At 35.3% G+C, this 14573-nt stretch overlaps 1 protein-coding gene and 1 pseudogene across 8 annotated transcripts in view; one reads left to right on the top strand and one right to left on the bottom strand.

Annotated features, from left to right (window-relative positions):
• The window catches only part of SPAG9 (sperm associated antigen 9), a 149460-nt gene that overhangs the window by 36497 nt on the left and 98390 nt on the right, over positions 1-14573 (bottom strand). For all 8 annotated transcript variants that reach the window (XM_041724570.1, XM_041724571.1, XM_041724567.1 and 5 more), the window contains 4 exons: positions 10301-10422; positions 3755-3812; positions 2590-2742; positions 2064-2115 (listed from right to left, as the gene is read on the bottom strand). In XM_041724570.1, the coding sequence (XP_041580504.1) occupies positions 2064-2115; positions 2590-2742; positions 3755-3812; positions 10301-10422 (385 nt within the window). The remainder of the gene's footprint in view (positions 1-2063; positions 2116-2589; positions 2743-3754; positions 3813-10300; positions 10423-14573) is intronic.
• Positions 13252-14571, top strand: LOC121472916 (annotated as a pseudogene).

The following is a 14573-nucleotide window of genomic DNA, read 5'->3' as shown; positions in this document are numbered from 1 at the left end:
TGAAAAGAGGCAAGCAATTAAATTTCCGAGTAGAAATATAGATATTTGAACATACTACAAAGGAAATAAGAACACTGTAGATTCTGAGCTAAAACCAAGGGAGATTAAAGAAGTTATTAACCTATCTATACAGATTTAACATGCTCCCTGGAAATGTTCCTCTAAAACATTTTTTAAAGTGGATATTCTATAACAAATGCTAATTATTCAGCAATTTGTTACAAGTTAGTTCTGAAAGGGGTTCATTTATCTCAAACTACCCATCATCTACATATATTGGCTAGGTACCAAGGCGCCCAACTGTTAAGAGTCACTAAAGCCCCAAAAGAAATACAAGCTGGAGACAAGTATATTAACTAGAATTCTTCTTAGGGAGGGTAAAGGACATAAGCACGGTAAGACCCAAAAGCATGCTCAAGTCACCTTCCTTCTACTGCAATTCCTAAATGCTTTTCTGGGGAGGAAGACTGGTTTAACTGTAGAGCTTTTGTTTTGCTGATGGGTGGGACAGTTAAGAAAGACCTGAGTTTAGACCTTGGTGACCACTTCCTTTGTCTTCCTACTACAAACTTTGCCTCTCCTTTAAACAGAAGTCAAACAACAGAGGCTTCAGGGATTCTGCATCTGCAGCACAGCAATCACATTCCTAAGTACCAGGAGACTTGCACTATAATGTTCCTTAACAACAGCATTGTTTGTGGTAGTAAAAAGCTGGAAATAACCTAAATATCCATTAATAGGAAAACAGATATATAAATTATAATATATTCATACAATGAGATATTATAAAGCAGTGAACATGAATAACTTCCAGCACTATACTACAACATAGGTGAATCTCAAAAACATAATGCTGAGTATAAGAAGTAAATCTCCAAGTATGAAATAAAAAACAAGGAAAATGAAACCATATTTTGTAGGGATACATATATGTGTGATATAAAATTATTTTTAAAAAACTTCTTGTAAATTAATCTCTACATTCAACGTGGGGCTTGAACTCATGACTCTAAGATCAAGAGTCACAGGCTCTACCAACTAAGCCAACCAGGTGCTCTGATAAAATCATTTTTTTTGAAAGGTAAGAAAATGATAAATATAGGATAGTGGTCTCCTCTGGAGGGGAGAAGCAGAGGGTGGCTTCAGTGTTTGATAATGTTCTAGTTCTTAGGTGATGGGTTCATTCTGTTAAATTATTATGTTCAAAACTTACATATATTATACATATATTTTTGGTAGGTACCAAGTATTATATATTAAAAAAAGAGCAATATAGCAGGAGTATTAAGTAATCATTTTGTACAGGGTACCCACATATCTCAAGTCTGATGCTTGGGGCAGCCTGGGTGGCTCAGTGGTTTAGTGCCTGCCTTCAGCCCAGGGCCTGATCCTAGGGACCCAGGATCAAGTCCCGCATCGGGCTCCCCGCATGAAGCCTGTTTCTCCCTCTGCCTGTGTCTCTGCCTCTCTGTGTCTCTCATGAATAAATAAATAAAATCTTAAAAAAAAAAAAAAAAAAAAAAGAATAGTCTTTAAAAAAAAAAAAATCTGACGGTTGACCAGCAAACATCTGTTACAGGAATGATAATCTAGCTACCAAAAGAACTACCACTATGCTAATTATATTGACAAGAAACTCATTTAGTCTTGTATTTACATATGTTGAAAACAATATAAGCTGACTGCCTACAACTAAAGTTCTAGAATTCATCTTCTTATGTTTCATACTATAAGTAACTTTTATTATTAAGCTTTCATATTTCTAAGTGAAAATTTGAGATAAAACAAACAGTAATAAAACCCACAATGTTTCAGTTGGTCCTTGAGCTTGAACATGCAAACAGAGGTCACACCACAGAGCCATAAAAAAAAAAAAATGGCACACCACATGTAGCCAGAAAGCTTAGCCTCTGCATATCATGTGGGAGCATGAGCTATCCTATTTATGACCACAAACAGATCTTCTGACTTCCTTTCTATAATGCCGTATCCAAAGCTTAATTAGCAAGATTTTCTTAAAAACCAAAATGTAGTAAGAAAAAAATCTGAAATCATAAACCTACATCATCATCATCTTTTGCTTTTTGCCGTGCATCTTCGGCTTCTGCGCGAGCTCTAGTGGGGAAGAAACCAGAATATGTTATTTGAGTTCATCTTTTCAAGGAATGAAAGGGTATATCAAAAATTTTAATCAACACTAAATAATTATTTTTCTTTCCAGAGTATTTAGCTGCCTTCACTTAGGGGAACATTAGGGTAGCACTGTTCTCAGAAAAAAACAGGTATTAAAGAAAGCTGGGTGAAGGGAAAAAATGTTTCTAATTTCTGTATTAGCAAATTTTAGAGTGGTTCTACTAACTTTTTTCATATTATGACAGCCACAAAAAGTGACAATGATGACACTGGGTCAGAGAAGGGGCATGCTCACAGTGGAATCAGCGCCTGGCACTTGGCCCCCTTCCAGGCCACTCGTGCTCCTTGCCTCTTAAGGGTTATGGACAGAGAGGCCAACCTCAGGGTGATACCTGAGACCCTTTCTGGCACCCTGGCAAAGACAGTTGGGTTCAGAAGACCACAGAGAAAACTTACTTCCTAAGCTCCTCCTCCAGCTCCTTATTCTTCTCCTCTAGCTTCAGCTTGGCTTGTTTTACAGCCTCCAGCTCCCCCTGCAGCACATCCTTCTCACAGGTCAGCTCATCCACCTTTGCTATCAAATCATTCTTCACTACATTCAAAGCATGTCTAAGAAACACATATTGCACATATATCGTTACAAATGAATACTCTTTCAACCTGTTCTCTTTCAAACTAAAGGAACTACGCTGTCAAAGCTGAATAACTGAATATTTTAAAGAGATTCCACCCGGTATTGTTTGTAGATCAAGATAAAAAAAAACACAATCATGCAAGTTTTCACTCTTCCACTTAACCAAAGAATAAGCTAAGCAAAACAGACCACCAACTAATAAAAATGTCAAAATTAACTAAGATTAAACTTTTACAAAACAGCATCCATAAGGATACTGTTGTTAAATTCTGGGGAAAAAAATTACCTAATCAATAAAGTAAAATTTATCTTTCAATTTACCTTTTAATAACTAATGAGTAAAAAGTCTAAACCTGGGGGAAAACCTGGAAAAAAAATTCTAAGATCTAGTTCTTTTGGGTACAGATGGGCATGGTATCTCATCACCGCATTCTATTTTGGATCTACCCAGATGTTCCAAAGTTGCTCTGACACAGCAAATTAACAAAGGGACCTGGACTGCTTTCCACAGGACTCAGGACCTGCCCCACTAAACCGGACTCCAATATGTTTGAGGGCCTAAGACCCCACAAATTATACCTGAAAATCGACAACTATAGAGGAGAACTGGGTTGGGTATAGATCAAAATATTTATGTAGAAATAAAGAAACCCCAGGAGAAAATAAAATGGGCATTCCAGGGGAGGGAGCCAAAAAAGCACATGACAAATCCAGAAGGTTAAGAGACACAAATACTTGTAGAGTGGAAAGGAGATGAAAATCTGTTTTTGCAAAAAACAAAACAGAGCAACAAAACCTATCCATCAGTGAAATCGGGTCCCACTGCCCATTTGCTTATGCATGTGTGCACAGAAGCAAACACACAGGGAGGGGAACAAGATAAGGTAGCTCAACGGCAGTCGCATGCTGTGTTATTAAATATCGTCATTGACTCAGATGAGAAAATTCAATATCTTGTGTTCCTTTTAAAATTTTGTATATACTTACTTGGTTTCCAACAGTTGTGTATTTTCTAATATAAGATTCTCAACTTCACGACCCATTCCTATCAAAAAAAAAAAAAGCTTTCAAAAAAATTATTAAAAATTATATAAACTGGTATTATATAAACTAGAGCCTCAAATTTTAACTTATAAATTTTATCTGTCCTTTAGTAACCTTATTTTTGTCTATAATTTCATTTCATATATCTACTTATATAGATTGTAGAATTATAAATGATTATCCATCACAAAACAAAACTAAAGATTGTTAGCCAATTCCTTGTAACTTAGTCTATATTTTGTTTCTCATAGATAATATTTCAAAATGATCAAGACTTTTCTGCCCAATATTCTAAAAAGCAGCAGTAAAATGTTTAGAGGAAGAAAAGAGTAAGCATTAATACAGATCAAAAATCATTTGCAAATCACAGCTGGTATTGTAGGCTTTTGCCTAAAAATTAAGTGTTACTAAGAAAGAACAGGCAGAAACAAGGCCAAAGAAAGACGGAACCCCAATGCAGATGAAACCTTACCAAAGAAATTATGGTCTTAAAGCCCATGCATTCCATGTAAAGCAAAAACAAAGAACAAGAAATGTTTTATGTAAGAAACAGCATGAAAATAGATTATTAATTTGTAAAGCTTTATGCATGATATGAAATACATCTGGAATCAGTGTTATGATTTAATGCATAATGATGTGCGAAAGACAGAAATTAAGATGATTTCCTTCATTCCTAAGGGATGATCTTTGATGTTATACCTTTAAAAAATGCTTTACCAATTCTTTTACACAATGAAACTGAATGATTAGATTGAAAATCCCACATCAATAATATAAAGTTTCTCTCAAAGTGCCACCTCTGAAATGATAATGTTTAGTTATTACTTTACAGAATCCTGTTTAATAACTTAATAAGGACTGTAATATAGGCAGAGCACTCAAAGCAAGATTCAATGCAATGATCTTTAGGGAGAAGAAAGTTATTTAATTTGCCACTTATAAGAAACTGAAGAAATAAAACAACACACTAGGGAATGTATCTCAAAAAACTACAATAACAAAAAAGCAAAAAACAAAGCAAAGCAAAAGACTCACCAATCACTTATCCTAAGCTAATTAGAAAACCGCATATAATGGAAGAAGTAGTATTAATATAACCCAGCTATACAGGAAGGAAAAATCCTAAGAAAACTACATAAGGAAAAGGAGTTATCATGTCTCTTGATTTTTTAAAAAGCAGTATTTCAAATGACTTAAAGATAATTTAAAACCAACCTAGAAATGCTAAAAATTCAATGCTCACATATGAACTCATATTCTGTCTATATTATCATTATCTCAAATATTCTCAAAGATCAGGGTACTTCTCCATGAAGAATTAAATATGAGAAATAGTAGCTTATTTAATCATCTATGTATTCTCCAGAAGGTAAAAATAAAGACAAACTAAAAAGGTTTCCAAATTACAATTCCAAATGAATTTTGGCAAGATATGCTGAAATATTTGCTGTCGACTAATGTTAACTTTCAATAAAGCTATACAGTCAGAAGAAATTGAGTCTAGATTGGTTGAAAAAAGCTTACGTAATGACTATGTTTGTTATAAACTCTCAAGCATGTAGGGAGATAAGCATAAAAGCTGAAAATATATGGAAGGCAAAAAAAAAAAAAAAGTTGAGCGGAAAAAAAATGATGAGAAAGCATTACATGAGAATAGCAGCCAAGAACACCTTGCTTAAAAAGCAGTAATATTAAAGTATTTAAAAGCATACACACCAGAATATTCCCCTGGGTAAGCAGCCCAAGAGAAAAATGAATGAGAATCACAATTAGATTGTTTCCAGAAAGCAAGATCTACACTCATTAATTTCAATGAGAGAGAGGAGACAATAAAATTTAAAAGATGTAGAGAAACCATTAACTAAACACAGTAAAGTGTAAGTATTATAAATAAGAAAAAAATTTGAAATATGTACTACATGGGAATCATATCTAATGTAGTTCCCATAATTTACACATTCTCAGTGAAGAGTTCTCTCAAAATCTCATGTATAAATTTAATATATGATCAGTTGGATTGTCCAAAATTTTCACTTTGAAATGTATTGATAAAAGCTAACTCATAACCATAAGAAAAACATAACTTGAAGTGGCTGCATTTCTATTCAAGGTTTCAACTAAATATAAATTTATTAGGTCTAACATATTTGAAAACTTCACCTATTAAAACATGTAAAAATTGCCTGGCAGATTTTAAAATCATAGAAGTCTCATTTGGATTTTAGCATCAATCCTCAAGTTAGCTCCATAGTTGGGCCTCCAAATTATCTGTTAACCCCTTGAGAAAGTATGCACAATTTTGTCTACCTGTACATGCATTTTCCCAAAAGTACACTGCTTTCTTACAAATTCCCATAAAGAGGTTTTAATCCTAAAAGGTGAAGAATCACAGAATTAGAGGTGAAATAAAACCATAAGAACTATTCTGTTTAGCGATCCATTCACTTAATCACTGTGCTATGGTGCTCAAGACTCCATATGAGCAAAGGACAAAGTTGTCTTGACATTGAGCTTATAGCCTACCGAGGGAGATGAGTATGTATAAAATCACAGTGAAGTATAAAGAGTGGCATAATAAAGAAAACAAGTGCCACAAGAATACATTTCCAGGACAACTAAGCTTTAACTAGGTGATCAAGACAGAATTCCAATAGGAGGATATGCCATTTAAATAGAGGCAAGGAGATATATAAAGAGTTACATATACATTTTTTTTTTTTTTAAAGAAAAGGAGTAAACAAGCCATGGTGATTGGTTCTGAGGGAAAAAGGAGAGATTCTGAACAGAGAATTGAGTGGACGGTGAGGCATTCACTCAGACAGTATGGTGTTGGACCAAGAACAGCCTTGAACAGGACAACGAACATGATGAACTGACCTGTAGACAAATCAAGGGTAAAGCCCCACAAATCATCTTAAGGGTGTCTCATGGAGTGTTTGGAAATAATAGTCTGTGGCACTAGAAAAAGATCTTGGAAAGTGATAAAAACTGTGAAGCAATTATCCACAAAAGCCAAGAAACAAGAGCAAATAAGATTTCCCAAACAAAGAAGCAGGCCTAGGATACTGATATCCTGAAAGGTGGGCAGAAAAAGAAGGCTGAAAAAGAAGAATCAGAGGTAGGAAAGTCTGCTATCACAGAAATCCAACAAAGATGGTGTTAAAGACAAAGGTTATCTGAAGAGTTCTGTGAAAAGAGTGTAGAAGGAACCGCTGAATATAGCAAACAAGAAGGTGGCTTCACACAAGATGAGTGCAGGGAATAATCCCACACAGACTACAGGGGGATGAGATGCAAGTGGGAAAGGGAAATCCTGGCAGTTAAAAAGCAGCTTTACTTTCAAGAAGTCTGCTTTGTTCACTGATGTATCACAAGCATCTAGAATAGTGTCAGACACAGAAGAGATATCTCTTTGATAGTGCTGCATAAAGGTGTGACCAGAAATGGAACCTAAGTGAGTGATAGGGCATGAAGGTACTGAAGATGGAGGGTTAGAAGGGGGCAGTGCTTTCACTTTTAAATGGAAAACACCTGGGCAGCCCCGGTGGCTCAGCGGTTTAGCGCCACCTTCAGCATGGGGTGTGATCCTAGAGACCTGGGATTGAGTCCCAGGTCGGGCTCCCTGCATGGAGCCTGCTTCTCCCTCTGCCTGTGTCTCTGCCTCTCTCTGTCTGTCATGAATAAATAAATAAAATCTTAAAAAAAAAATTAAATGGAAAACATCTGAACATGTTTAAATGATAATAGAAGAAGTAAAGACAGTGAAGTTGAAAACACAGAAGGATAATCAAGAGAAAGAAAAAACCCCAAGAGTAGGATGTGCAATTTCCAAGTTCTTGAGTGTGGCTGTGGAAAGTACATGACTAAAGTGAATGGAAAAAGGACTGACAAAAATAAGAAAGTCAAAGGACAAGGACAAATGGAGTGGGGAGGGATTTACCTCTTTTAAATTGCTAAAATCTGGGAAAAAAATAATCTAAGTGTGGAGTATATGCATAATGATTACAAAAATTTATATCCTTGAACAAGAGAAGAGTTTTACAATAATATAGTAATTAAGAAAATGAATAATGAGTTATAGAAATGGGTTGCATACTTATTTATCAACCCAAAGTCAATTAAAGAACTTTGGGAAACAATTTTGTTAGTTTCACTATATTCCATTTAGTATTACACTTCAATTGCTATCATGAAATTGTATAGAAGATAAGCCAGGGAACAAATATGAATGAGCCTAGGAAATTTCATTTACCATCTTCGATCAAAAGGTATTCACGTAGGCATAAGTCACTACACTCAAGGTATTAGAGTAAAATCTTCTAATCTGGAACATTCTAGAGATAAATATATCATTATCTGCAAAAGGGAAAAGACACTAGTTTACAGTCTATTTCTTATTTTCAAAGTAGAAAGAAACCCACAGTATCAGGATTTTGCTTTTAACCTATTCATTATGCTTAATTTTCTGACTTAAAGAATGGAAGCTTTCAGAAAATACTTGATTTTAAAAGACTACAATTATTTCTAAGTACTCTGTGGCTTCTTAACTTTTACAAAAAGGAATGACCACCAACCTCAAAAATTATATTATTCAATATTGGATTATGAGTAGCAGGGTATACAAACTGCATTACAAATACTTCATTCTAATTAAATACAAAGTTGCAACATGAAGGAACTTTCCAGGGACGTATATTGCTTCTAGTAGTGATTATACAACTCTATGCTTTGGCAAAAGTAAAAAAATTCATCATAAAGAGTGAACTTTATTGCATATAAATTTGAATGCAAATTTAAACACAAAAATTCTTCTAACGTTTTTTGCATCTATCCTTCAATTTTGCCAGGGACTCAGTTTCTTAAACAGAACTTTTCATTCATAATTTAAAGTTAACTAAATTTAAAGTGTAAGCTAAAATGTAAAAATGGGGTGTTTCTTAAGAATTAATCTTTAGCCCTCCTTGAGAAATGCAAACTCATTCAATTGCTTCCAATACTTTACTTAGACTTTAACAGTGGGAGTTTATGCCTAATTTAAAAAGTTTTACTTATAATAAACTTTCAATCTCTCTTACTAGATAGACTATGAGTTCCATTTAGACAGAACTTATATTTCCTTCAAAAAATACTTCAAACTTTGAAGAATATAATGGTAATCAATAAATTTAACCCAAATTAATGCAAGTAATCCCACCCCATATTCGCAAAAATTAACAAACAGCACCTTTTGAGAACACTGTAGTCTGAATTATAATGTCAATAATAGATACAAAAATTTTTAAAGACCAGTTTCTATTCCAAAGGCATAGGTTTTTTAATACAGTAAGGCTTTCAATTTCTGTAAGATTGTAAGTTAAAAGAAAGGCAAGCCCAAACTAATTGACATATGTAATTATTGTTGAAAGAGACTTCAGAGATCCCCTAGAGAAGGAGTCTATCCATTCTTTCTGTAAAGTGTCAGATAGTGAATATTTTAAGTCTTTGGAAGCCATATGATCTCTGTTATAGACTACTTAATTCTGCTATTGGGTGCAAAACCAACTATAGACAATAAGTAAATAAATAAGATAGGCTGTATTCCAATAAAGCTTTATTTGAACACAGAGGAGATGAGCTGAATTTGGACCCATGAGCCACAGTTTGCTCAACCCAAGAACTAGAATCCAACTCCTTCATTCTATCAAAGAAACTAAGGCCGGGAGAGGTTAACTACTTGGCAAAGGTTATCAGATAAATAATGGAACAGTCAAATGCAGTATTCTTTTTCAAACCAGGTATCTTCTACAACACAAACTCTAAAATGATTACATGTCCAAACAGAATATGCTGTGAAATCACAAATAAATAAATAAATAGACCCCAAGTATTATATTTTCTTATCTAATTAAGGTCAATAGAATTTAAAGAAGTCTACCTAAGCCAGGAACTAACTACCTATTAATCTATACATCTACACATCTACACATCCACACCCTGGATGCACACACACTTATATATATATATTTTATTTTATATATATATATATATATATAAAATAAAATAAAATCACTGTGCTCCTTCTTTTTTTTTTTTTTTTGATCACTGTGCTCCTTATGTGAAATACTGTTTTTGGAATATATGCAGCACATGTTTAATAAAATGTGCTGTATGATTTTCAAAATACAAATTAAAGTACAATTCAATTTGAGGGATATCCATACACAAAGATACTTTCATTTAAAACTTGTGATCTCTATAAAATCTTTAAAAATAAATAAATAAATAAATAAATAAATAAATAATAAATAAATAAAATAAAATAAAATAAAATAAAATAAAATAAAATAAAATAAAACTTGTGATCTCAAAGACTACGTTCCTATTTATTGCCTGAAAGTACAATAACTGTGCTACTGAGCAGCAGTTAGGGACATTTTAAAGGAATTTTCAATTAAATCACTTAAAAAACTATTACAGTATGATACTTCTTCAGATAAGCTATCATACCTAGTAAATCTGCTCCTTCATCCACATCTCCAATTAGGCCTGAGCCAGCTGAAGACAGTTCTTCAAAGAGAGATTCTGTATTGCGATCAAAAGCTTTGTTCTCTATGCCTTTGGTGGGAGTGCTATGCAACAGAAAAAAAAAATCAACAAATATTACAGGCTTTTTCAAAAGTATAAAGTGAATACAATAGGCAAATAATTGTCTCCGGTAATTTGCATTTAATACAAAATGTAATTTTAAAAGATTTCTAAAAGGTTTCCTAAAAAATTACAATTAAACTCCACAGAAAGAACTGTTGAAGAAAATATAGAATGTTTATTTTTGGTCAGATCTCAGTAAACACAAACAATAAATGATAGCTAACAGAGCACTACTCTTCATTATATTAGACACTGTATAAGCACTTTACCTAGTTTACCTTACTGAATCCTCACACTGACTTAAAGGAGGTGCTATTATCCCAATTTTATAGAAGAGGAAACTAAAGAGATCAAGGAATTCACCAAGGTCATCCAGCAAATGAGTCAAAGAGGCAGGATTCAAACCCTGCACAGTCAGGCTTCAGAATCCATGATATTAACTACCATGTGAATATGTTGTCTAGATATAAATTGGCATGGCCATTTTGTTTTTCTTTTAAGGGCAATTACAGTATCTGTTAAAATAAAGAATACAAATACTTATATAGAAGAAGCTTTATAATATGGGATATGGAAGGAAATGGGGAAATGTGTATATTTGTGCTTTCATACTATATTAATAGAAAATAGTTGGGGCACCTCGGTGGCAGAGTCAGTTAAGCATCCAATTCTTAGTTTCGGTTCTGATAGTGATTTCAGGGTTGTGGGATTGACCCCCACGTGGACTCTGTACTCAGGATGGAGTCTGCTTAGGACTCTCTCTCCCTCTCCCCCTCCTGCTAGTGCGCACTCTCTCGCGCGCACGCGCGCTCTCTCTCTCTCATGTGTGTTCTCTCACTCAGCTCTGTCTAAAATAAATAAATCTTTTAAAAAATTTGCATAGGATTTCCAGTTAAACTTGGTGGACTAAACATAGTTATTTACCGCACAATAGGACATAGGCAATAGAAAAAGAAATTACAGCAGATGAATTGTGAACAAAATTCTGTAAGATGGAATACAGGCAAACAAAACTGATCTGACAGACCAGAAAAGGCTGAAATGTCAGCACTGAGGTTGAGGGAGGAGCTCAGTATACTGCCAGAACCTCTGAAGGAGGAATTGAAGGAACCAGCAATCTATAGAGAGATGCATGCAGGGGTGCCTGGGTGGCTCAGGAGGTTAAACATCTGCCTTTAAGCTCAGGTCATGATCCCAGAGTCCTAGAATCAAGCCCTGCATTGGGCTCTCTGCTCAGCAGGGGTATGCTTCTCCCTCTCCCTCTGTGCTCGCCACTCTCTCTCTCTCACTCAAGCAAATAAAATCTTAAAAATAAAGAAAAAAGAAGAAGAAAGATACATGTAAAGGGGAAACATAAAACAGAAGGTTAGGATGAAAAACAATAGAAAGACAGCACAAGAAGCAGTATGAGTGAGATCCAATCCTCCAGAACAGAGATCTCCCTCCCCATAGCATTGCTCCCTAAACAATGGAAGCCATGTTTAAGTGTTAAAAGCAGGAAACCAGAGTATCTGCATTACTTACCTAAGTACCAGCAAAACAGCCATGGAGCACCAAACTTTTAAAGAAGGCCTTTATTATAAAATAAAGAGTCTAAGAACAAATGGACTATAACAGAGGCACTCAGAGCAAAAGGAGACAATGCAAGCAGCAGAAGAAATTAAAAAAAAAAAAAAAACTTTTTTTTTTTTCAGAATAAACATTGTGTACATAAAAAAAATAGCAGGATGTTATAAAGAGTAATTCTAAAAACTTTTAGGGGGAAAAGAAAACTATTCACTGAGTAACTTCTATGCACTTAGAAATACTAAGACTTTGTCTCTGCTTTTAGGTGGTGACTAGGCAATGTTTGGTAAATAAAGGTTTTTTAATAAGAAAAATACTTTTAGGGGAAAAGAAAAAAAATCAATGAGGGCTGAAAGATAAAGTTGAAGAAATCATCCCAAAATTAGAACAAAAAACAGAAGGGGGAGGGTGGAATTATGTTAGTCCAGACTGCTCAAAATCCACCTAACAGATATTCCAGAAAGAGAGAGGAAGAGACAACAGTAAGGAGAAATAAGAAAATTCCTCAGAACTAGGAGATAATGAATTTCCAGATGAAAAGATTTACCATATACAAGAAGATACAAGGAAGATCCCTACGTCAAACACATGATGAATGTATTTTTAAAGCGGGGGAGGGCACATATCAGGGATAAAGTGAAGATCCTAAAAAGCTTCCAGAGAAAATAAACAAAAAAGCAAGAATCCAAATGGCCAACTCTTCAAACTCAACATGATTATGAACAATGTCTTCACAATTCTGAAGGAAAACTTTTGAAGATTTTCCAACCTAGAATTCTGTTGGCCAAACTATCAATCATGTTTTCAAATGACATTTGTCATACTCAAGTTCTCCAAAAATTTACTTTCTGGGACAGCCCGGGTGGCCCAGCTAAGGTTTTGCGCCACCTTCAGCCCAGGGCGTGATCCTAGAGACCCGGGATCAAGTCCCACGTCAGGCTCCCTGCATGGAGCCTGCTTCTCCCTCTGCCTGTGTCTCTGCCTCTCTATGTGTCTCTCATGAATATATATATAAAATCTTAAAAAAAATTTTTTTTACTTTCCATGCAGCCTTTGCCCAGAAAGCTAGTAAGAATATTTTTGTCAAGGGGCAGATGGGTGGCTCAGTCAGTTGAGCATCCAACTCCTGATTTTGGCTCAGGTCATGATCTTCAGGTCATGAGATCAAGACCCACATCAGGCTCTGTGCTGGGCATGAAGTCCGCTTGAGATTCTTTCCCTCTCCCCCTCCCCCTGCTCACACATGCTCTCTCTTAAATCAAGAAATCTTAAAAAAAAAAAAAGAAAGAAAGAAAGAAAGAAAAGAAAAAAAAGAAAAGAAAAGAAAAAGAAAAAGGAATATGTTCTGTCAAAACAAAGGCATACATCAAGAAACAAAGCACATCTGGGTGGCGCAGTCAGTTAAGCTTCGGATCTTGGTTTTGGTTCCTGGCTCACGTTGTTATCTCAGGGTCCTGAGATCAAGCCCCATGCTGAACTCTGTGCTCAGCATGGAGTCTGAGATTCTCTCTCCCTCTCTTTCTGCCCCTCCCTCTCGTACTCTCTCTCTCTAAAATAAATAAACAAATCTTAGAAGGAAAAGAAAGAAGCAGCAGCAGCAAGATGATCTCGGATCCAGGAAACAGAAGATATTACAGAGGACAAAGTGACAAGAATTCCCAGTATGAAAGTGAGGGCAAATGCCAGGACCAGAACCCATGAGAGCCTAGACTAGAGAATGGGAATAGAAGACGCCAGGAGACAGAGTGCCAGGAAACTGGCTTTATATTTGGCCATTTTGAAAGTGCTTACATTTATGATTCGCAAGGTATCTGTCCATGTACTTGCAATAGATATGTAGAAGCCTAAGCAAATAAAACGAAACAAAAATCTGCCACGTTTTACTAATTCTAGAAAAGTAAAGTTGCAAAAGATAGGAAAAATAATCACAGTATATTCTGTGACTAAGCTATGATCAATATTTACTGTCATAATGATTTTAAAAATGAATGTTCATGTAACACAAACTGAGAATTATATTGAGAGGATAAAAGGAGGGATGGTGGTTTAAGGAACTATATCCTTGTCGTCTTCTACTATAAAGTCAACAGCCAGTATCACAACTTTTCTAAAACCAGGGTTCCTCATTTGATCCACAGAATATAGAAAATGATTTGAGGGACTATTTTCTCAATTCTAGAGGCACAGGAGTGTAGCTAATTCATTATATACAAAGGATGCCTTAGGGCAGGACTTAATTTTCTCACAGAATCCCAGCTGAGAAACAGAAGAAGCAAGGAAAAGAGCATAAGGATGTGGTTTAGATACTTGAATAGCAGAAGAGAACTAAGATGTGACCGCTGCCGCCACCACATCCACAGTCATGCTGAAGCACAAGTTCTCTGTTGACACAACTTGTGAAAGCAGCTCTAAAGTGGTCCGCCAGGTGCTCAACAAGCTGGGAGGAGTCTGACATTGACCTGCCCAACAAGAAGGTTTGCTTCAATTCTGAGCACAACATGGACACTCTGCTGGAGAACTTGGAGAAAACAGGATAGGCTGTTTCCTACCTCAGCCCCAAGTAGCA

Source organism: Vulpes lagopus, chromosome 12, assembly GCF_018345385.1.
Source record: "Vulpes lagopus strain Blue_001 chromosome 12, ASM1834538v1, whole genome shotgun sequence".
NCBI lineage: Eukaryota > Metazoa > Chordata > Mammalia > Carnivora > Canidae > Vulpes > Vulpes lagopus.
Note: the sequence above shows the minus strand (reverse complement) of the source record. Positions and strands in the feature narration are given on the sequence as shown.